The sequence below is a fragment of the Carassius carassius genome, chromosome 48 (assembly GCF_963082965.1).
Source record: "Carassius carassius chromosome 48, fCarCar2.1, whole genome shotgun sequence".
NCBI classification, from domain to species: Eukaryota; Metazoa; Chordata; class Actinopteri; order Cypriniformes; family Cyprinidae; genus Carassius; species Carassius carassius.
In genome coordinates, this window is record NC_081802.1 from 13690698 (window position 1) to 13716482 (window position 25785).

Below are 25785 nucleotides of genomic sequence, written 5' to 3' on the forward strand. Positions count from 1 at the left end.
TGTGTTCTGTTTGGCAGCTGATTTCAGATAGCAGGTCTCAGGGAGTAGGTGATCCGGGTTCCCTGTGTCGAAACGGCTCACAGAGGGCCAGTTATAGACCATTACAAGAACTGAATGGGACTGAGGACAAAGCCTTGGGGGATTCCTGCTACACTTAATGTTAGCACAATATGCAGCTGGGGAAACAATTGTTTATTCATAGATGGTCTGTCTACAGACTCAAACATAAATTATGACATGGATCCATTGTGTAGTCCACTGATTGTGTTGCCAGTAATGCACAACTGCTGTTAAACACAGTTCTCAAAAGAGCAGTGAATGTGTGTTCAGGTTTGAATGCACATATTTGTGTGTTGAGTCTGACTGACATTTCTGTACAAAGAATTGTTACTGAACATGAGTATGCATGTAAACATGTCTGTCCTCATATATAAGGGTGTGTGTTGTCATGTGATTGGTGTATGATTATAATTTCTTTAATATTTTAAATTAGCGTTTATTTTTCTATTTTAGGTATTTCCTTTTAGTTATTATTATTTATATATATACATATATATATTCCTATTTAAATTGATTTAGTTTTAGTCCATTTTATTTTTAATTGATTTCCAGTTCATTTTATTTTATTTTTTTAGTGCTCCATGCATTTGTGGATGGCAATGTTAAGTATTTATATTTTATTATATTAATATTTTTAAATTAGCTTTTATTTTGTATATTTTCAGTATTAATTTTAATTTTGGTTATGTTTTCAAATATTAATTAATCATAATCTTTTATTTTAGTTTTAGTAAAAAAATTTCATTTAGTAATTTTAGTGCTTAAACTTTAAGTAAAATTGTTTCATTTAATTGAAACAAGATAACATTTCTAATTGTCTTTTAGTGTAAACATTTAATGGAATATTAATATTTTATTTCAGTTTTATTTCGGTTAACAAAAATGTTTTTAAAAGATAATCCTTTTAGTTAACTATAATAATCTTTGCTAGTTTAATTGTATTATTTTGCTAAAAGTATGAATAATATGCAATATAATATTTAACATTTAAATGTAAAATTAATTATTTGTATTTAATAAAAAAAAATTCTTTATTGATATACTAGTGCATGATATAAAATGCTAAAACATGATTTTAAAAAATGCTAAAATGAAAATATCATGCCATGGTGTTGCTAGGTGGTTTTGAGGGAGTTTTTGTTGATTTCTAAGTGGTTGACTAGTGGCGTTATAATATTCTGGCATCTATATCTGGCTCATATCCATCCTTAAATACCCTCTTGCCAGGTAAAAATCATTTAAAGATTGGGATTATATGAGTAGGAGCAAGGTATTGGTTTATTTGATGCAGGCCAGATTGAAACAAATGTGGCGTAAGCACCTGCTCGACCACTATGCCATGACTATATTCTGTTACCTATATTCCCCCATCTCGCTCGCTGTCTGATTAGTGGATGTGTGATTCTCCTCTCATAACTCCCTGTGTCTGCTCTCTGTCTCTGGTATACTGTGTGTTCCTGTATTTGTGGCTCTTCCTGTCTCCTGCTGTCACTGCGCTGCAGTCGCCAATGCTTCCGGAGAGTTTAGGTTGGCGGCAATGGCCTCGTTAGGGGGTACACACACAAAGCACTCACACACTACACACCCAATAGCTTATTGTGCTCAGAACCCATGTGGATTCCTCCTTCCCAATCTCACTGATCAGTCAGTCTCTGGGGAGAAAGAGGACTTTCCCTGGTAAACACTGATGCAGGTAAACAGCTCTTGATTCTTATGGGCAGAGCCATCAAAAACAGGCCTGCATGAGTTGGTTTTCAAGACCTTCAAAACTAAGTGAAGAAATCTAGATTGTTCTATCCAAAGAAACATTTTATTATTTAGCACATATCTAAATATCTAAAACATATGTCTGAAAACATGCATATAAAAATATGTAATATATTTTTAATGCATTAAAACATTCAACTATTTAATAATTTAATGCACAAAATAAAGTTAAAGGGTTAGTTCACCCAAAAATGAAAATTATGTCATTAATAACTCACCCTCATGTCGTTCCAAACCCGTGAGACCTCCGTTTATCTTTGGAACACAGTATAAGATATTTTAGATTTAGTCCGAGAGCTCTCAGTCCCTCCATTGAAACTGTGTGTACGGTCTACTGTCCATGTCCAGAAAGGTAAGAAAAACATCATCAAAGTAGTCCATGTGACATCAGAGGGTCAGTTAGAATCTTTTGAAGCATCGAAAATACATTTTGGTCCAAAAAAAGCAAAAACTATGACTTTATTCAGCATTGCCTTCTCTTCCATGTCTGTTGTGAGTGTGTTCACTGCAGTGTAGTAATATCCGGTTCGCGAACGAATCACTCGATGTAACCAGATCTTCTTGAAACAGTTGACCAAATCAAACTGAATCGTTTGAAATGGTTCGCGTCTCCAATAAGCATTAATCCACAAATGACTTAAAGTCCAACTGAAATCAAAATTTACCATTTTTACTTTGTTTGCCTAAATTGATCGTTTTGTGGTGAACAATTCAACCATGCCAAGTCAATCCACACAAAAAAAAATTTTGGCTTCGTAATCTTCAATCAAAATCTGAAAATGCCCCTCCCCTCTGCACTGGAGGACCATCCCTGATGACGTAGGTTTGACGGTTTGGGTGTCTGCTTAGCATCCGTAACCACGCCCCTCCAACTGACAGTAGACAGCCTGCCTGTGTGTTTGCGAGCATTGACAGCGCGTGAAAGGAGAGATGGCGAGGAGGTGCATTTTTGGTTGTGGAACTCAAAAAACACTTCTCCCATTCCCTAAAATTCAGAGAGGTCACGGATGTGCTCGAAGCACTTCACACGCGAATGCTTCAAAAATTGGACAGAACATGAAATGGGGTTTGTGAGATATCCGTCATTAACAGCTAATGCAGTCCCGTCAGTGTACGACATTGGTACCTCACAAAGTTTGACGGTAAGTGGAACTAGCTACAACAAAACTCTTGAGATGTTGAACATCATTTAGGGCTGCCAACATAACTTTTCTAGATCCAATCAGGTGCTAGTTGGAAAATAAAGCCACGCCCACTATTTTTCCTCATTTAGTATTCTGTTTCTGTTTCTCTCAGAAATATGTCACAACACTGGAGAAAAGTCGTTTGCAACTTCCGGTTCACGCAGACTTTAAGCTGTTAACTTTTTTAACGTGGCTGACACTCCCTCTGAGTTAAAACAAACCAATATCCCAGAGTAATTCATTTACTCAAACAGTACACTGACTGAACTGCTGTGAAGAGAGAACTGAAGATGAACACCGAGCCGAGCCAGATAACGAACAATAGACTGACTCGTTCACGAGTCAAGAACCGTTTCTGTCGGACGCGTCTGATTCGAGAACCAAGGAGCTGATGATACTGCAGATGTGTGATTCAGCGTGAAGCAGACTGACACACAGAGCGTCTGAACCGAACGGATTCTTTTGGTGATTGATTCTGAACTGATTCTGTGCTCATTTTATGAGCCCAGGTAAACCGAAGGCTTTAATGAAGGGCAATCATTGCCAATGACGTCATTACGTCGAGCGCAAAAGAACCGGTGAACCATTTTCTTCAACTGGTTTATTGACTCGAACTGTCCGAAAGAACTACTGGTGATCCGAAAACCGATGCAACCGGTTCTTGACTCGTGAACGAGTCAGTCTATTGTTCATTATCTGGCTCGGCTCGGTGTTCATCTTCAGTTCTCTCTTCACAGCAGTTCAGTCAGTGTACTGTTTGAGTAAATGAATTACTCCGGGATATTGGTTTGTTTTAACTCAGAGGGAGTGTCAGCCACATTAAAAAAAGTTAACAGCTTAAGTCATTTGTGGATTAATGCGTATTGGAGACACGAACCTATTCAATCGATTCAGTTCGATTTGGTGAACTGGTTCAAGAAAATCCGGTTACATCGAGTGATTCGTTCGCGAACCGGATATCACAAACTGCTTTGTTTTGAACTCTCTCACAACAGACACGGAAGAGAAGGCAATGCTGAATAAAGTCGTAGTTATTGTTATTTTTGGACCAAAATGTATTTTCGATGCTTCAAAAGATTCTAACTGACCCTCTGATGTCACATGGACTACTTTGAAGATGTTTTTCTTACCTTTCTGGACATGGACAGTATACCGTACACACAGCTTCAATGGAGGGACTGAGAGCTCTCGGACTAAATCTAAAGTATCTTAAACTGTGTTCCAAAAATAAACAGAGGTCTTATGTGTTTGGAACGACATGAGGGTGAGTTATAAATGACATAATTTTCATTTTTGGGTGAACTATCCCTTTAACATCAACTTTTAAAGTCAGAAGTATTATTATTGCCTTTATTCTCACAATATTATAATTTAAATCTCATATTTCTGCAACTTTTTCATTCTGACTTTGTGTTAAGCAGCGGGATCCCTGGTGAAAAACTGCATTACCCATGATAACGTGAAGAAAATTCCACCAATCAGAGTCGCAGTGAGCAAAACATATCCATTGTTTGCTTCCAATCAAAGTTTGTAATATTGTGATTCACCTCGCAGCTGATTGGTTTGGTTCATGGATTAATGAAGACTTTTTAAAATCCCTATGGGAAAAATGAATGGGAAAAATACTTCCGGAAGTGCAGATGACAAAGTGGGTAGGCACTAATGTACTCTTACTTTGAAGCCTTTTTCTTCACTCATTACTGTCGTGGAGAAAGAACTGACATATAACAGAGATCTTATTACGTTTTCTTCTTCGGTTATACCTCTGACTGATTTTAAAAGTTTATTGTTTTAGGACAAAAATTTGGCCACCAGTAATTCAGGCATGAGTGAGGCTTTATTTATCATGCTGCAACAAGATTGAACTTCAGTTGTTCAGTTCACATTTATAAAACCAAACAGACCAGAACTACAAGTAACTTTGCTTGAATCCTTTACAGCATGACATTTACACTGCCCAGATTATCTTCTGTGAGGTCTCTCTGTGAATGAGAGTGTATTTGATTTAGACCCCAGGGTGTCCTTTTATGTTGGATTTGGCGAATTAGCACAGCGTTTACATCACTGGCAGCGCTGACAGTGTGTGACTAGCAAAGCATATTAAAACTCTGAAGTATTAGTTCTGGCTCACTCAAGCAGTGCTAAAAAGACAAAATGGAGTTTCTCATTGAAATACAGATGTTCTTTTAGGAATGTGATGGGTCATATCCAGAAATATTATTTCAGCAATCATAACTGTTTTAACTTCTGATTGTGTTTTAAGGGCCACGGCTGGTTTTTGTCTCTCGTGGCACTTAAAACTGTCGTGAACCGAAAATAGTCATTCATATCTGGGTATTCTCACTAATTTGGTGTCCTTTTACCTGCAGTTATGATAAATTATGCTTTCAGACTCTTTTGATCTTACGAAATGCTTTTATTCCCGGTAATTCATATAGATAACTTTGCATTTGCATCTAACATCTTTCTCATCATGCCTCCATCTCGTTCCCCCCTTTTTGACCCCTGGTTTCCTTCGTCGTATTTACTCAGCTGCCGCGTGGAGACTTTGAAGCCCACAGGCCTTCAGCAAGTCTCTTAAACAACATCAGTTGCCATTTATTCTCAGAATAAGCCCTGGTTTATTATGTTAACACCTATTAAGTGTTTTTAACCAAACCCTCTCACTCACCTCCAGCTGGATCTGTTCTACACACATGTGTGGATGATGTTCGCCTCTGCTGCTCTAGTCTTGGGAGGATCTTGGGTCGGACTCTTTGGTTTGCATAATGGCTGCCCTGAGGGCGTCTCTGATTTTGGGTACTGAAAAGGTAAGCAGGGTTTCCGTCTGTGGCATTATAGACTCCTGAAAATAAACTTTTAAATGGCTGTTAATGCAATAGTGCTTCAGGTATGCCTGGATAATTTTATTAAGGTATTCTACATGCCTAAGACATGTTTTACATGAACAAACTGGAATTATTAGTGGTGTTCTGTGCTCTATTATACCCATTCACACTTAAAATATTATAAATTATATATATATATATATATATATATATATATATATATATATATTTTTTTTTTTTTTTTTTTTTTTTTTTTTTAAGGCAATAAATAAGTTTGGTCTTTTTGTTGTTGTTGGCTTTACTTTGTTCTGTCTTTGTTTTGTTGTTTGATTTGTTTTATTGTTTTCTAAGTTTTTTTGTCATTTCATTTGTTTTGTTTCATATTTGTTTATTTTTGTTTTGTTTGCTTTGTTTTATTGTTTGGTTAGATTTTAGTTTTGTTTGCTTAGATTTTAATTTTGTTGTTTGCTTTGTATTTGCTGTTTTATTTATTTTTTGGTGTTGTTTGCCTTTTTATTGTTTGCTTTTTAGTTTTTGGTTGTTTAATTTTCTTTTTGCTTTAATTTATTAAATTTTATTTTTTTGCTGTCTGTTTTGTTTTGTTCTGCTCAGCATATTTTTTTGTGGCCCCCGTGTGAAAAAGTCTTCCCCCAGTGATTAGAATTGATCAGATTTCAGCCTAACAACTACACAGCGACACCCTCGCAACCACCCAGAATAAAGGATGCGAGTTTTGCGCAGTCAAGCAATACTCACATTTTTCTTTGTTTGGTACCATTGTGCTGATGCCAATAAATGTGCCAAAGTGTTAAGTATATAAAACTGTATCAAACAAGTTCACTCAACCCTGAGAGACTGGTGTCCAACTGTTAGACTAATAAACATTTTTCCCGGCCTTCAACAAGTCAAACAGGAATCAGAACCTCCCTATTCACCCACAACACAAATGCAAGCAAAACAATCCTCCCAAAGGTTCTGCAATGTCCTAACACACTCCACTGTACAGCTGTAGATCAGTACATTTTAAGGACAAATTTATAAACTGGGAGTAGCATCACTTTTTTCAGTGTAATATACACCATCAGTAATGTTTTGCAAACCTTTATCCCGAATTTGATTTCAGATTATCCATTTAATAACTCCACAGATAAAAGCCTCTTTGTTAGCCCACTGTTTTGGTAGTGGGCTGAACAGGGTATGTATATGAAACATATGGACCTATAATGAAATTCACTGTATAAGTTTATAACCCGGAGGACTGAAGATATGCATGTAACCTTTAGATAAAGTTATTTCTGAACAAATCAGGCGGGCATCAAACCCCCCCACACACACATTTGTTATACTAGTGCTGTACGAGGTCAGAAATGACTGATAGAATAAGAATAAGGAGATAATAACAAGCAGTTTTTTAAAGGCTGGTCATATTTTGACTGGATTTACAGCACAGCAGAAGGATTAAAAGGGTAACATAATGCATCTTTTGGAACGCAGCCTTCGTGTTGTGTTTACATTAACAAAAAATGCTGTCTATAGGTACCAGTTAGGCAGCTCACTAGATTTTGGAACAGTATAAATATATGACTAATACATTTGAGCATTTAATTTTATTTATGCATTGCTGCACAACACATTTTTCATGTCACATCATGTCATTACAAGTTTCTTTTCGCTATTGATAACTGAAGCTTGTTTTGGAGATGGTTCTGGGAAAATATTTGACAGGTGAACCTTAACACATCAGTTTTATTATATTGTTTAATGTAAGCCAGACAACATATCCTGCTGAAAACACATTTTTTATATACATATTCATTGTGTTTTGAGTGTAAATACCCTGTTTGATTCCTTTCATTTCCTATGAACTTGCGTGCACCCTGTTAAATGTATTCTTTTATAGCTGAAACGGGCTTTTCAATATCGCCTCGCCTCTAAAATAAACAAGTCTTTCTGTTCATAATAAAAGGACACTTCATCTCAATTAAAATAAGCCCAGGGACTTACCACCAGCAGTTAATTTAATGTGACATATCCTTTGTGAATACTTAAAACGCAGCTCACATCTGGAAAACTCATAGCTGCTCTAGGAAGAATCACATTTACGCTATTGAACAGATGATTTAAACACATTTCTACTTTACTGGACACTGTGAACAATCATGTGGTCAAAAACGGATGGCTTTATTTTATGTTAAAGGTTAAACGCCTGTTGAGAGATAATTTAAGTCGATGCAAATAGTGTAAACTTTAGAGAACTTTAGAGTAATTTTTTGGCATAACATGAGAGGATACTGATAAACAAAATGCATTCCAAGTGACCAAAATTAGTCCCACAGAGCATCATTAGAAAGAAAACCCGACTTTCAGAAAGCTTCTCCTGAATTCACAGATCAAGCCTACAAAAGAAAGCGTAAATTAATTAAATTAAAATTTATTTCTCTACATTTATGAATGATTAAAAATAATAATTATGAAATAATCTCATGATTTCCAACCAGTATTGAATCATTTTTGTTTATTGTTGCCTTTGTTTTTGTTTTGTTGTTTGCTTATTTTACTTAACCTATTGCTAACTAGTTAAGCATCAATCTTACAAAATTTATTGAGGTTTATATAATAATTTCTTCAAGATATATACAATATCTTCAAGATTTATTTTCCAGAACAGGCCATTATTATTACAACTATTGAGTGAAATGCCCATATATATATACAATAAATCATAGAAATGACTGATTACATGACTGCACGTTAAGTAAAATATCCTTCAGCTAGACCATTTACACATTTATTTTACTGAAAAATCGAGACAAAAATAATGTATGATGCTGTTGTGAACTGTGCCGTTTCCTACAAATATGCAAGGAAAAAAACAATGAATAATTCTATAATTGTCTTAATTAAGCCATATTTTCATTTTGGACACAATATCTTCAAATAGGACTTCTAAATCTGATACTGCTATGGTCAAAACTGCCGCATCCCACTGTATTCCTCTGTTTGAGCTCGGTGTCCCTCTCGTCTCACTCCCATTGGGTCGTCTGTGGTCTGACTGAGGGGGGTCAAAGAAGGTTTTCCTAGAAGAGAAAGCATGTTTTTCCCATGTTTACAGCTATTTGATGTCCAGAGCAGAATCTCAGGTCTCAAGCTAATATCCATTGGCGTCCGTCTCTCTAGAGTCCACAGTCAAGTCATCTGACCTCTCTGCTGTAGACGGACCTATCCTCAGCTACAGTATGTGGCCGTTTTTGACATGCTTCAATATATGACGTCCAAAATTCCCATGAGAACCTTTAGAAATTTGCTATGCATTAAAGACAGTATGAATGAATCACAATTGACCTGTTTTTCTTTCTTGAAAAGTTCAATGTTTTATTATGATTAGGACCTTCATGTGCATTATTTTGTTGGTAGACCATCATTCTGCATTATTTTGAAGAAATTATTATTGTCGCAGTTTTCATTAACTTTCCTAGCTTTTTCTTCTCTATTGATGCAGGCTGCATAGATAGAAAAATACAGTAATATTACCCATAATATCTTTGCATACTTTTTAGGATCCAATAGATGCCAAAGTCCTATATTACATTACTTCCAAAATTCATTTTCAATCAAAGAAATGTTTCATTACAGAAGTTAAAAGTACAGATTTTATTTGTTTTAATGTGGCTTTGTGATGTCTTAGCGATTAGCAAACATAAGTTTTCCTGAACAAGGTAAGGCATATTTTTATCTTTCTAAAAATCCTACTGTGTGTCACATTAGCTCATATATTTACAAATGTTGTGTGAATACATTTGCAAACCATGCTTCTTATCTTTGGGTGGAAAAAGGCACATCTCAAGCAATTAGACCTAAATAATTATGCAAATAACTAAACACTGATGTGATGTGATGTAGGCTACATGTGCTATCAGGGTAATCAATAACAGACTACACTTTGTATGTGATCTACCCAGCTCTGGATATCACACCATACTAAATTACATTCATAAGTATGATAACACCTTATTTAGAAATCATTTCTTAATTTATATCTGTGTAATTGGTGCTTCATTAGCAGAGTTAGCATGAGGAAAATGATTAGCTCTAGCCATGTTGTACATTAACAAAACAGCCGCAACTCACACAGGTAAGTTTGATAACACTTTCTTATAAAAATGTGATCATATAACATAAAAAACTTACATTTTTAACAATTATATAACTCTTAAGAGTGCTAAAGCTCAAAACAAACATCCACAGAGACAACTTTGTATTGTTTTGAACATGTTCGGATATAATCCAAGTAAATCAATGATAATGCCAAATATTGCTTATTATAGTGCAGATTAAGATCTAAATACTATAATTATGGCAAAAAATTACGATAGCTATATATAAAGATGACTATCAAATTGGTGATCATGAATTCTGGCATAAAATATCTCATATTTAACTGAAGCATTGTGAGTTTTCCATGCAATCTTGTCATCTACTGCTTATAAAAACATGATTTAGTGTAGCTGGATATGACTGTGTATGGACATAGAGAGGTTTGTTTCTTTGTTATGGGAGTGCCAGTGGTCACCGGTGGGCCGTTGAGTCTGATGTGACTGGTCAGCGTTGAAGATAAATGTCCAGAGGTCAGACCTCTCTGTCTTTCTGCCTCAACCTTCTATGTTTATGGTCCCAGGATGGTGATGAAACTGTGCCAAGCGGTTCTGCGAACATGAAGACCAATACAGTCACACAGCATCAGTCCCAAAGAACCCACTGACATTAGCCACAACTATTTGTACACCGCTTTTACTCTGATAAACATCCTGCTGTGTTTTGACACTTGGTATATGGTTAACAACCGGCCTGGTTTGATGTTTCAGTTCAGTCATGAGGTTGTTCACTGCTGTGTGTATGCACTTGGATGGGTTAAATACAGAGCACAAATTCAGAGTATGGGTTACCATACTTGACCATCATGTCACTCACTAACTAGTCTAAGTTGACCATTAACTCATTCGATAGTTCAAGCTTGTCAATGGTTCATTAGCTTTTCCAAGAGCTAGTTCAAGTTGGTCATTAACTTATTGGTTGATAAAAGTCACTCATTAGCTAGTCCTAGCTGTTAATTAGGTAATTCAAACTGCTCATTAACTCATTAGTCCAGGCTGCTTATTAGCTCTTTAGTTGTCTAAGATGGTCATTAGCTTATTAGCTAGTTCAAACTGGTCATTAACTGGTTCAAGCTGTTCATGAACTTATTAGTTAGTGCAAGCTGGTCATTAGCTAATTCAAGATGGTTGTTAGCTTATTAGCTACTTCAGTCTGGTGTTTAGGTGATTATCTAGTTCATTAGTTGATCATTACTGTAACTCATTAACTAGTCCAGTTTGCTCATTAGCTAGTCCAAGATGGTCATCAACTCATTAGCTAGGTCAAGCTCATTTAATAGCTAGTGATTAGCAAGTCCAAGCTGATCATTAGCACAATATATAGTTTAAGTTGATCATTAACTCATTAACTAGTCCAAGTTGGTTGTTAGATGGTCCAAGCATCATTAGATTATTAGTTATTCCAAGCTGGTCGTTTACTCTTTAGCTAGTTCAAGCTGATCATTATTTCGTTAGTTGGTCTGAGCTGGTACATTGTGAAGTTTGGAACATGGTAGCTGGTTGACCAGCTAATAACCAGTACCCTTGTGGCTTTTAATTTAAGTGAAGCAGGGTGATCCTAACTTCTAGATTGGCCTACAAAAATATGTAATCACTTCAGTGCTCTGTTTAGACCATCTGAAAAAAGAAAAGAAAGTTGCGACATTTGCCAAGTATGGTAGCCCATACACTGAATTGGTGCTCCCTATTTAACCCATAGGGAGCACCAGGTGTTGGCTCAGTGGATAAGACACATGCCTTTGGTGTGAGAGACCCGGGTTCGAGTTCACTGTGAGAAGTGAACACACCTGGAGCATTGGGCAGCTATAGATCCAACGCCCGGGGAGCAATTGGGGTTCAGTGCCTTGCTCAAGGGCACTTCAGCCATGGGTATTGAGGGTGGAAGAGAGTGCTGTTCATTCACCCCCCACCCCCAACTCCTGCCGGCACCAAGTCTTGAACCTGCAACCTTTGGGTTTCAAGTCCAACTGTCTAACCATTAGGCCACAGCAGCTTGAACCAGCTCTCATGTTTAAAACACATCTACAATATTAAGATGGATGCTTCAACAGGATGGACTCACTCATGTTTTCACGCTACGCAAAATGATCCATGAAATGATCCACTGCTGCTTCACAATGTCCTCATGGTACCCCAGGGGCACTGTTTGGAGAGCATTCCATCATGCCACCCAGACCGGGGTCCCATGACCTTTCACCTGTGTGGTCCTTGTGAATGTCAGATCGGTCTCACAGACCTAATCTCGGTCTTCGCTGAACCTTCTATCAATGCTTAAAAAGGTATCTGCTTGTAATAGACTGATGTGCTCCCTAGACAGCACTAGAGGAACCTGGATCAGTTCATGTGCTACTGTGGTTATTGCTCCTGCAGGACCCACAGAGGCTCCTGATGTCTCTGACATGGCCTGGGCTGAGTGATCCAGTCGGCCATATATCTCATCTGTTCTCAATGAAAGCTTTGCTTATTCGGCCCCCCAAAATAACTTCCTTTAATTGGAGATAGGAAGCCATAACGCAGAGCAGGTTGTTCCTATTTTGCAAGGAGCAACATGGCCAAGTCATCTATTAATTTGGGACTAGAACTGAGAATAACAATTAATATTCACAGAAGAATGTATATTAAATAATTTATTGTGTTATTAAACATGGTTTTATAACTGTTCCATGTGCTCTTACAGTTCAACAATGAAGGGATGTCACACAGAAAGATCCGGCAAGCCGAAATGTGGGTAAATATGATATTGGGTGCATTTGAAAAGGTTAGGTCTATGTGTGAAACCATTTATGATCGACTTTACTGCGTTGCTGAGTTTATGAAAATATTCACGTTCATTTTCAAATAAATGGTTTTCTGAGAAAACTAGACTTTCGGCTGACTTCAGTGTGACTTGACAACCACTTCGTTCATGCTGACATGTAATTCGGTCCTTTGTGTTTGTACTTTTTTTTTTTCAAAATTAAAGACAAACTATGTATTTTCTATGAACTTACAGCCTAGACTAACATAAATATGATGCCTGTGTAATTTAGATTAAATATTCTCAGCACCAGCAGGTCACCAAATTTATTCTACAGTATACAACCGTTAGGTCCAGTCCTCCTTCGAACACTTTCCACTGTTTGTATAACTATGCTTGTCCTTGTTTGCAGGCAGATTGTAAATGGTGGAGATATTTAGCAGTTTTCACCTTTAGGTGGCGATAAATGTGATATAAAATAGTTTGTGAATGATTCGAACTACACAAACACTGATTCTTTCCAAAATGAATCATCACTGCTGACTTGGAGATGTGATCATTTACTTTGTTTGAAATTATTTTCGCCAGCAGGCCAAAAATGGACAAAGTATCTGGTGATGTTGTGTCTAAAACGTCAATTTTAACTTCATATTTATTGAACTGCTGTATAAAAAGTGGAATTAATAACACGTATGTGATTCATCTGTAGGCACGAAGCATGATCCAAACAACAAAATGTTTTTTTCAAGAGCTGTTTACTGAAAGGTTCTTTAGGGAACCAAAAATAGTTTCTCTATGGCATCGCCACAATAAAAAAACATTTTGGAGCCTTTATTTTTAAGAGTGTATCATAAAAATCAAGGCACACTAGTGCTGCAATCTTATAGGAGTCATGAAGCCAAAACTCAAACCTATTAATCTTGAATATAAATTAATGGACATGACGAAGCCAATGAATAAATTCTAGACAAAAATGCTCAGACCAGCTAAGAAATTATTCTTTGAGTAATGAACAAACATAGGAACGTTCCATACCAGTGAAAAACCAGAGCAGCTATAACATAGTTGACAAATCATCCCATTAAAATCACATCAATAAATCATTTGCCCCAGCCCGTGTATGAATCAAAGGTCTCACCTTTCTCTCCCTTTTCCATCTTTCTCCATCTCATTCTTCAGAGCGGCCTGTTTTCAATAGGCCCACAGCAGCAGTGTGACCCTTCACTCCATCCCAGGGTTAAGGAAACAGTTTTCCCCCAGTCATGATGGATCTTGGTGAATTCCAGATCTGTTTACTGTTATGGACGGCCCATTATGGATGTCGCTGTCAGATGAGAGGGATCTTTGATAGTAGTGCTGTGAACTTTTTGTCTTGCTTTGAGACATTTGTCTTTCAGGACTCTCCATGTTAATGTAGCCTCTAATCACTTTTGACAGCTTGGCCCAAACCAGAAAATTATAATTGCTATTTATATCCAATCTTGTTGATTTTATGTTGTTTTGCTGCCATAGCAGCCTGGCAGATGAAAAAATGGGCAAAAATAAATGCCATAGAAATATACTGATGGAGCATTTGAGCCATAACTAGAGACCAACATATCATAGGCCTTTTTATATATATATATATATATATATATATATATATATATATATATATATATATATAGCCTATATTACATTCTAAGCATTCATCTAACAAAATAAATGCTTAAAATAAGAACATTTACAATATCTAAGATGTATTTTCTTCATAAGATGCAATTTTGTTTTATACATTGTTTAAAATTTTGTATTTTATTCTATTTATTTTTTTATTCGAAAACAAGACAGAATACTGATTAAGAAATGTTTTTGCTGTGTAATCAGTCACTCTGTTGCAGTCTGTTAAGTATATTTGCAAATAGACAAAGTGCTTTGACACTGATTTTCCAGTTTCTGTGTGGTTTGGAGCGGTTTCAAACATTTCGTAGGATCTTAATTTACTTTCTTGATAACAATTTGCAGAACCCCGAGAACCTTCCAAGAACTTCGTAAATGAAGATCTACAGGCGTATCAGATGAAACAGCACACTGCTGATAAGTCTTCATTTATTTGGTTGATGATTGCACAGTTGGAGGAAATGGACTTGTGTTTGAGGTTTAGGAAATGTGCGCGTGCATTTCCCTCAGCGTCGCGCTGTCACAGAGCGTGTTCTCCCACACTGCGGAAGGACGTGACAAATTACCATGTGATTTGAGGCCGACGCACTGCGGTACCTGTCCGCCCAAAGAGCGAGCCCTGTGTGGTTCTCATTAGTGCTAGATTAAGCTGTTCAAATCTGTACAGTAAAACATGACCGAGTCTCAGAGCTCTCCAGAGATGGGCTAACACAGGCCTCCGCTGTCCCGCGGTGTTAGATTTATTTCTTCTTGATTTAAACTCAGTTTGATGGCCTTGCATGAATTTACCAAGTCTTTTAAACATAGCCTATAAACTTTAGATTATCGCAGCACAATATGCAACATGGGTAGACCATCAGTGCATTTCATTAATGAACATCTGGATGTAAATAATATGAGGTCTAGGGCTTGATTTTGGTATGTGGCTCTATTTATAGCCTGTGGAGCCCCAAGTGGATGCACTTTGAAACCCATTTTCAAAAGTATTGTTTTCAGGACCCCAAAATGCTACTGTGAACAGCTAAAACTCATAAAAAGTTTTAGTTTTTTTGTTAAACACCCTCTAATTTAGTCAGTCCGTAATTTTAGTTAAATTGTTAGAAATCGTTCTCTTGTTTAAATGATAGACACTTTTTACTAATTCGACTTACAGTAGTAGCTACAACATGGCCATTATTTTGTAAAATGAGGGAATTAACTAATAAGTTGTGTGAACGAATTCTTAATTTGGGCCATGAGTCATGACTGAATTAAAAAGCTAATTTATATAATGAGGGAAGGAATTCTTAATTCTTAGCCACGATAAAGAAATTTTTGTCCGCATGTTATGTGCACGGCTCCATATGAAATTCTGCTAAAAGGGTGAATTGCTTCACTAAAAGTCACTAAAATACACAAACCTACATTCAGTTTCTTTAACATACCAAAACTAAACCTACTTGGATGCTGCAGTTTGAGTTGCCTAATATTTGGTGTCGCTAGTGTCGCTGATTTACATGTGTGTGTTATACAATACACAATTACTTATAAAAGCGTCATATAAGAAAGCAATTTGCGTCCATATGTTTTTGGTATTAGAAGTGACACTTTCATGTATTTGGAGACTGTCCCTGATGTGGTGGACTCATATTGAACTTTCATCACTGATATCAGACACACAGGTATTAAAAATGAGTCCAGGGGTCCCACCAAGACTCCAGGTCAAACATCTCACAGTGTTTGCTTTAAACAGTGATTTTTAAAATAAATACCAGCTGTATTGATTTCACTGCTCTATTATTTAAAGAACCGACCGACAATCTCTGATTGACACAAACCAACAGTGTAGTTAAACTGAACCACCTTTATGAAGGTGTGGTTGTCGATTATATGTCTCAGAGACTATGTATTTTTTTAATTTATTGAAGAAAAAAAAAAGGTGATGTATAAATGTACAAATTACAGTACTCAGTAACTTCTCAATAAGTAAAATCTTCCTTGATGATCTTAACTATTAATGCATTTGACATGGTACAGTCTTGCATATTTACTTTCCAATAGTCCTTGTTTTAGGGTGTAGACGTCTGGCTCTGCTGACCCTAAGGAAACATTCACACTGGGCCCTTTTAATAGGACATTTTTATAATTTAAGAAGTCACATATAGTAACAGTAGAAAACAAAAGTAACATACATCTTTCAAGTGCTTATTAGAAAGGCCTGATGGAAAGCATATGTAGGGCTGTTTGTTTATGGTTTTCAGAGTCTACAGTGGAAATAATGTATGTATATATACACATATGTTGTACATGTATTTTTAGATATAAATGTAAAATGAAACAAAAATGCATGGATATTCATATCTTACTTAATTGAAGCACCTTTACAGCCCCAAGTCTTTTTGGATATGATGCAGCAAGCTTTGCACATCTGCATTTGGCTATTATCTGTCATTCTTCGCCTCACCTCTTAAAGCTGTGTCAGCTTGGATGGGGGCCGATAGACATTTTCAGGTTTCTCCAGAAATGTTAAATCCCATGCTCTGGCTGGTCACTCAAGGACATTCACTGAGTTGTTCATAAGCCAATCTTGTATTGTCTTAGCTGTGTGCTTAGGGTCTGAGGTTCAGACTGCTCCGGGCTAGATTATAATTAAGGCTTTCTGTATATTTTGCGGCATTGAGTTTTACTTATTTGGCCATGCATGTTTTACCCTTTGGTGAATTGTTGCTGTTATCTTTGATTTGTGTTTTGTATTATCTCTGAGCTCTAGGGTATGAATACTTATGAAATGTAATCATTTCAGTTTTTAATTTGTAAAACATGTGCAGAATTGTTACTTTTTTTATGTCTTTATGCTGTGTGGAGTGTACACCGATGTGAAAAAACTGAAGTAGTTCAACATAAGGCAGCAACATAATAGTGAACATTGACTTTAAAAAAATGAATTATATATAATTTTAATGAATAATTGTGCAACTGTTATACTCTGTCGAAAAAATTGTACTGTTGTGTCTTTATTCATATTGATCAATACAAAATACAAAAATAAACATTACATTACAAAATCCTTATATTTTTAAAGTGGCTCAAAAATGTTACAGCAATTGGCATTTGAGTCAAAACACTATCAGAACAGAAACAACGCGTGTTAGATAAACGTGTTAATGTCACGAAAACCAAAATCACAGTCACATCCCTTAAATCTGTGGCAAAAATAAGAAAAAGATACATATGGAATACATGAAGTAATATTAATTTAGCCTACAAATAGCTTGCATTTTTCAGTTTTGGTCCCTGTTCAACCCATTTACTGACAGCCATTTAGTGCTGGAGAATATTTACATTTTGGTTGTTTTTGCTGGATCCAAATCACAACCAGTATGACACATGATCTGAATGCTAATTATGTTACTTTAGGCCTAAGTCATGGAATGTTGCTCTATACACATGAGCAGAAGTTTTAAGCTGCTGTGGCATGATTGCATTAATGATACCTGCTTTATACATACAGCATATCTGCTTTAAACGGCATATTGCTTGAATTTCAGTGATTGGCATTTGCTACACACAGGTAGCAGAGAGGAAGTAGAAGGCAGGAAACTGGGATTCTGCTTCCTGTAGTAGCTGTCAAACCTGTCTCTATATCAAAACCTTGCTTTCTGCTGCCTACATAGTGCGCTGCTAAGTGCACTACTTTCCACTGTCTTCTAGGTCAGCACCATAGTTGTTATTGAACTTTGTAATTCAATGATTTGAAATGCTCCACCAAAAATGGATTCCAAATGTTAGCATGTTGCTAAGCTAATAGACCTTAGGGTTGTGGCGTATTGAATTATTGGCAGGAATGAAGTCGAGGGATAGAAGTAAAGTACAATGTTTTTACGAAAAAAATACCATGATCTAGGACCTTTATACAGTGTTTGACATTGTAAAGACTGTAAGTCTATCCCTCACAACCTTTGCGTTAAATTCCATATAGCATCTAATCTGACTAAGGTCTATTGCGTAATAATTATTTGCGACTTTAAGAATAAAAACACATACAAATACTGGGAAAATAGTAAATGTTTAACTTTCTATTTAGCATCTAATGAAATTTAGGTATATTTATGATTCACATTTCACATCCGCCATCTTTTTACGAAGCTTGTCGCAATGCATTCTGGGATTGCTTTATATCTTAAATATAATTGATGCTTCCTTAAATTTTAAAAGGCAGTTTAATTTGCTATTTTTCACACTGTACATTTTTCCTGAAAGGTTATTGGAGTAGGTTTTACAGGTTTTCTGCTTCAAAACGTCATGGTCAACTGCCATTTCTTTGTAATTTAATATAATATCTACTAGAAATTTCTGATTGAAAATTGTGTCTACACCAGTTTTTTTGTGCAGTAGGTGGCTCACTAGGTTTCGGAACAGGGCTAGTGTTAGCATGCTGGATCATTCATGTGTGCTGGTGAGCTTTTAAACACTAATACTAAGTTATGAGCAGCAAAATAATAAAACGTGAAAGCTTAAACAGGGCAGTTTTAAATTTCTGCTTCATTTTCACTTGCTTATGTCCCTTATTAATCCCAAACTATCCTAAAGGTTAGACATCCATTACAGCTATGACACTAACTCTCATTTTTACTGCCCTTTAAGTTGTGGAAAGCCTGTAGATATCTCTCTTGCCTTCCCATTCAAACGGTCGCGGTCACATTCAGTCGCTTCATTCACGCACACGTGCACCAGTCAGTGATCACAGCCAGCAGTAGCAGTGCGTCAGGAGGAAGGTGTTGGCTTGTGTTTTGGTGAGCTGCAGTCTGTCTGGATGCTTGAGAGGCAGGTTTAGGTGAAGTGCTGTTTGTGCAAGCAGTCCATTAAGAGGAGGAGTGATCAAAGAGAGCGAGAGAAGAGGACGTGTGCCTCTTTGGAGGTCAGAGATGCACCATGGTCCTCCTGCACTTCCTCAACTGTTTACTCTGAGCGCTTCTTCTTTATTCTGGAAAAGAAAGAACAATCATTTGTTAGACATGAAAAAAAAATCACTTATTTTATTTAATTTCACATCTGATACTAAACTTCAAGACAAATTTTGCAGATGTCAAAGCTGTTTTTTTTTTTTTTGCAGGTTTTGAGGATGAAATATATTTCTGTGTGAACTTTTATGCACCTAACAATCTTTTGCATCACTTTGAACCTTTATTTTTATTTTTTACTTTGTTTTAGTTTTATTGTAAAAACTGTCACATCAGTAGCAGTAAATCAAAAAATATCTATTTATCTTTTACATATTTTCCATGGGAGATGTTTAGAGAGTCAGTAAACTTTAGACCCAGTTATTTAAGTATTATTTATATAGTATTTATTATATTTAATCAGGATTAATTTTATTTTAGCTTATTTGATGCTTTTGTAATTTTATTAGTTTTGTTTTTACAAATTTTTGTTTAGTTTTTTAAATTTAAATTTTAGTAATTTTAATACTTTGATATAAACTTTATTATTATTATTATTATTATTATTATTATTATTATTATTTCAGGTAGTTGCCAGGGCAAAAACATTTTTTTAATGTTGTCTAATATTTTTTAATTTTTTTAATTTTTAAGTAACATAATAAAATGTTAGTTTTTTTATAGTTTTTGTTTTAGTTTACAGTAACAGCAGCTGACTTGACAATAGTCAATAGTGTTTTTGTGTTTGGCTCAGTGGCACAATAGGAGGTTGATTATAGTGTTGTAAAATCTTTCTGCTCTGCCTGTTACCTCATCATTAATCTACAATTAGTGTAATTAAAGTACAGGGGTTAAATGCTTAGGGCTCTGTGTTAGAGCCTAATTACCTTCTTAGGAAAACGGGTAATTTCTATGACCTTAAATTAGCCAACACTCCACATATGCCATTTAAATGTTAAGTACGACATATTTGGATGAGAAGTACTTTGCAGAAAATTACTTTCTAAAATTCTTGTTTAATTTAATGTTCCTTGCTATTTGTAATCATTTGCAATCAATGACAATTTCTGAGTAAAAATCAGAACTCATGCTTTTCTAGTGCAGAAAGAGTGTCTTCTTACTTGCTAATGGCATTCTTTAGATACTGCTGCAACCATTTGGTTTTGGGGTTGATGCAGACCTCTCTGTTGTTCTTCAGCTTGGCACTGGTAATGAGAGAGAGAAAAGAAGGGATTTGTTTCAGATGAGAGCAAAAAAGAGAGACTGTAGCTTTCTCCCTCAGCAGTTCTACAGTGTGTTTTATCAGATCATATCAGCTGTTCTTCGAGGACCTCTATTCTACTGTACTGCGCTCCAGAGAACAGGACTGAATTAGAGGAGGTTTGTGAGGACAATGTTGTGCTGTAGGAAATTTCGGAAGATTCTGACCGTGATTCCCAGCACTGTACTGTACATGTGCATGTAGTTACAAAGTTAAATATATTACTGAAGTAAAGTGTCTAAAGTAACATACTAATTTATTTCTTCTGAAATGAAATGTATACTTTACTTCATCAATACACTGATACTGTAATACAAAAATAATCCAACTATTCTGATTAATATTCATATGAAATTTATAAAAAAATTATTAAATAAATTACTGTGATGACATGTTGCCACAGTTATTAACACTGTAAATATAGTGGAAAAATATGTTTTTTTTAATTTTAATAAAAGAAATAATGTACACTTATAATATATAATATATATAATATAAAACCATATGTTTTATTACCTCTGAATTAAATTTAATACAATTGGTAAACGCTGTTGTGTGAGTGATGGCAAATTTGCCATCTTTGTCTTTTATGACCTAAGTAATCAATCTCGCAATATTTTTTTCCCCTCTTTTGGATAGTTGGGAAAACTCAGTTTTGTATTTTTTTTTTTTATCTCACTGTTGGAGCAAATGGGAACACAAACGTTATATTTGTTGTAGTTTCCATTCACCACTATTCAAATTTGCCAAACTATGAGGACTTCTGATACAGAAATGAAAATTAAAGATAGTATTTCTACAAAAAAAAAAGTTACTAAAGTTAAACCATGGTAACCACAAATTAACCATGGTTTTGGTACATTAAACATAGTTTAACCATTTGTACTCAATACACCAAAAAGACAAAATATATATATATATGGTTCCTACACGTTTACTATATTAAAACCATGGTTAATTTTTATAAGGGAAACCTTAAAAAATGTAAAAAGTGTCCATTAGTGATCTATTGATTTGAGAGTTAATGTCAAGGCAAGGGTCTGAAATACCCTCAAACAGAAATCTTTCTGACTGATATCTGACCTCCAAATTAGCTTTGGCACATTCAGGAAAATCCCCTCGAATGCTTCGTTCACCCACACATGGAGAAAACCACGCACATGACACCCAGACCTCGCACCTCTGCGCCAAAAGGTTGTGTTTGAGATTTAGCGGCTCACGTTGCCATTCAAATGGTTATTCGTGTTATTTACACCTCACATACACACACACACACACACACACACACACACACACACACACGGATCCCTCAATCTGTCTAGACAAATGGAGCCTGTCGGTGCAGATAAAAGATCCGCTTAACCCCAAATCTACACACCAATCCTCACAATCAACTTCCCCATCAGTAAGCTAAATAAAAGTGTAATGCTATCCCTGTTTGTTCTCCGGCGGGATGTCATCCATTGACTCTATCTGTATTTGTTTGTTTGTTTGTGATTTGGGCTCTGGGTTAATCTAGCTAGTCTAAACGATGTTTTGAGCGAGCTTGTCGGTGGTCTGGGACCGAGCCAGCAGGTAGTAATTACCTCACAGCTAGCTAATGCTAACAACAAAATGAGTGATGTGCGAGTCTCGGGGGGAGAGGGATGGTGGCTGTCTTTCATCTGGGCCAATGAATCCAAAAGGATTTCTAAACAAGATGTGTGGAAGACAGCAGATTAAAGGTGATTTCCTCCGGCCAAAGTTTGTTCCCCAAATGACCCTCGGCTACACGCTAACCTCTGTAACCCCTATATCCTTGATCCCCCATGTAACGCTTTGGCTTTTTGCTGATCGACGGGGTACAAATGGTTCGGTTTAATTCATTCCAGACCACTGAAGAAATTCCAAATGCGTGTGAAAATGAAAACGACAAGGTTGCCCGCAACAGAAATCATTTTGACCCTTGACAATTATTGTGTCGTGAAAACCTGGACAAAATCGCTCTCCCATATTTTCTCATTTGGTTGTTTTTTGTGATACTCTGTGAACAATAGAGCACATCGCTACATTCCCACACAGGATTTGACTCCTTAAACTGGAAACTTTATGAGCTATTTCTGGCTCGTTTTGCAAAATGACGTTAATTGGTGTATTTTAATGTAGCCATGTAAAGCAGACAGAATACGGTTTATCTTTGTGAGACAGATGGATCTGGAAAGTGGACTCACATGACTTGGAAAGGACAGCTGGGTGTGTGGAGGAACTTAATCTCACGGATGCTCCTCTGCGGGACGGTGTTGTGAGTGGACCGACACCAACATCTCTCCACCAGACTGATGGGTTTAGCTGGGATGAGATCAGAACAAAAGAGTCAGTACTCAAGAAAAATGCATCTGAAGTTTTTAGATAATTCATTATATAGTAAGTGCTATATTAATATAGTTATTTCTTTTTTTTTCATTTCTTTTCTATTTCCCATAAATGCTGTTCTTTTGAATGTTCTATTCATCAAATAATCCTAAAAAAATCAAGGGTTTCTATGAAAATTTTAGCTATTTTCAACATTGATAATAATAATAAGAAATGTTTCTTGAGCAGCATATCAGAATGATTTCTGAAGGATCATGTGACACTGAAGACAGGAGGAATGATGCTGAAAATTCAGTTTTGCGTCACAGGAATAAACTACAGTTTAAAATATATCACAATAGAAAACAGCTATTTTAATTTGCAATATTAGTTCTCTATATACCTGTTTTTACTGTCTGATCAAATAAATGCAGTCTTGATGAGCAAAAGAGACTTTTTTCAAAAACATAAAAAAGTATTTTAATAATAAAGTACATACTTCAAAATACAGATATTTCATCATTCATTCATAAATGTGTTAAAACAGAGCAAATCTTCTGTTAAATTTGTATGTATTGATGTAAAACAATTCAATAGTTACCCAGTACTTTTTTGATATTGTCACTGATTATTACAGTATTTGTAAGTTTATGTTATAACAAGATGAATGTTCTTGTAAAGCAACATTTTTCACTGTAAAAAGTTTTTAAAACAGAGCTGTTTTCTATCCGATCTGAACCTTTAAATTCTACCAACAGAGCATTTGTATTGTGAACTTTTCTAAAATCACATTTTAGAAACTTAATTTCCGACTAAAGCAATCCATAATTCATGCTAATGCAATATAATCATCCAGTGCAACATAAATCACTGAACTTTTCTTTATTGTAAAAGCATCTGAAAGTGTCCGATCACCTGCGTCCATTAACAAGCCCTGATCATTAAAAAGAGATTAGTCTGCCATTCTAGTGGCTCTCGTCCATTCACACAGAGCCCGGTCTGCCTTTTCACTCGCCACGTTTTTCATAAAGAGGGTCCTCAACATTAAATACGGCCGAATCCCTCTCAAGGCACCTCTCAAGTTGGTCCTGAATATGTGCATTAAATGAATCTGTTGAAGAACATTCTCTGAATGGTTTAACATCTCCCTGGTTTCCTTTGCGCTGTGCTGAAACGGACGTGGTTATGAGGGAAGTCAAACTCTGAAATTCCCACAGATTTTCTGACACTCTCTGTTCCCTTTGTCATGTTAAACACCGGCCCATTAAGCCTTGACTAAACACCATGCCAAGTGAACAGCGCAGGGACTTTTTTGCTTACTATTCCCTAATTAGACACTAATTAAAGAGCTTGCGGATAGGTGAACAGTGTTATGTTTTTTTTTCTTTCACAGCTGAAACGACAAAGCCAGAGCTGCCAAGTTCAGCTGGTCAAACATCTCTCTGAAAGCTTAACTCAGACCCACTAACATGTGAAGACATGTACATCTAAGTATTTAACATCAAGACACATATGGAAATTTATGCACAAGCTGCAAGGTGATCTTAATGATCATTAGCTGAAAATATACACTATTCTGGAAAAAATAATTTTATTTTATTTACTCTATTAATAAGAAACAGTTCTGCAATTTAAAACCCAAATAGTTAATCAGTTAAATCAGCAAAATTTCAATTTGTTACTAACCTTTTTTGTAACAATCTTATTGAAATGTACTGTGTACAAAATATAGTGACAGTTGAATTGAAATTGAATTTTTTGTTTATGTTTTGCTTTTCTTTTTGTTTTGTCTTGTTTTAGAAGGGATATTAGCCTGTTATGTCTAGTAATTTATATGTGCCAAAATATTTATATATATTATGCTTAATAACACATTTATAATTAATACATTGTGTTATTAAAAAATAACAATAATAATAGCAGTGTTAGGTTAGATTTTAGCATAGTTTTTATTAATATGTAAAATTAAGTTTTAATAATTTTGTTGTATTTTTGACATTTTTATTTTTTACTTTATTAATGTATTTATTTATTACAGAAATTATCTATATAGTCTGTTATTATTATAATTTTTTTTCAGTTTTACTTTTAATTATTTTAAGTGTATCAACTCGAACTAAAAATTGCAACTAGCTGAAAAGGTTAAATGTTTCACTGTTTATTTTATTTCAAGCAACGGAAATGTTTTTATTGTTTTAGATTCAGATAACTGTCATAACCCTGAATGATAAACCAATATCCATCTTGGAAATGTTATTTAGTTAATTAAATTGCAACTCAACTCTTCAAAGCATCATCTGAAAACTGAAACATTGTTAATCTGTAAATATTAGCTGTAACCCTCTTACCGTCAGCCTCTGGGCTCCATATGGCGACCGTCAGCAGGGCCACCAGCACTAGGACTTTGCTGTCCATGCCAAGTGTGTGTGTGTGGGTTCTGTCCGTCACAGCTAGCTTCCAGAGCTCAGTGTGCCGTCCCAGCACTCTGTGAAGTGTTAAGACTGAGGACCATCGGGAAACACTCCCCCCTTTCTCAGGAGGAGGAGGAGTAGGAGGGAGTGGGGCTGGACCCTCTCCTCCGAAAGCCTGCGTCTTCAGCGAAGTTCCTCAAATGTTCTGGCAAAGGTTCAGCATCGACGATCAGACTCAGACTCTCTCTCTTGCTCTTGTTTCTGTCTTCCTCTGCATCTCTTTCTCAGAGGAGAGGAGAAAGTGGAGCTCCTGCTGTTATCACAGTATCATTGTTTCTCAGTGGTTCGATTTGTTATTGTTTGTTTCATGTCATGTTTTCCTGGAGCTCGACTTTCGCTTAACTGGCGCTGCTGATGCGAAGACGAACAACAGCGCAGATCAAGTCAGATGCATGTTGAGCGTAAGTGTCCATAAAA

General features: G+C 35.9%; 1 protein-coding gene across 1 annotated transcript; it reads right to left on the reverse strand.

The window, feature by feature from the left end:
- Positions 1 to 18647: 18647 nt before the first annotated feature.
- LOC132131261 (stromal cell-derived factor 1-like) lies at positions 18648 to 25451 on the reverse strand. Its single transcript, XM_059543284.1, has 4 exons — positions 25246 to 25451; positions 22777 to 22894; positions 20427 to 20510; positions 18648 to 19349 (listed from the first exon to the last, which is right to left on the reverse strand). The coding sequence occupies exons 1-4, from the start codon at positions 25310 to 25312 to the stop codon at positions 19325 to 19327; spliced, it is 294 nt and encodes a 97-aa protein (XP_059399267.1). The 5' UTR covers positions 25313 to 25451; the 3' UTR covers positions 18648 to 19324.
- Between the last annotated feature and the right edge of the window lie 334 nt (positions 25452 to 25785).

Excerpts from the sequence above, each read along its gene's own strand:
- LOC132131261 (XM_059543284.1), bottom strand. The coding sequence starts at position 25,312 with ATGGACAGCAAAGTCCTAGTGCTGGTGGCCCTGCTGACGGTCGCCATA. Across the intron at positions 22,895-25,245 it reads ATGGAGCCCAGAGGCTGACG|CTAAACCCATCAGTCTGGTG; the intron begins GTAAGAGGGTTA and ends ATCTCATCCCAG. Across the intron at positions 20,511-22,776 it reads AGCTGTCCTTTCCAAGTCAT|TGCCAAGCTGAAGAACAACA; the intron begins GTGAGTCCACTT and ends TCTCATTACCAG.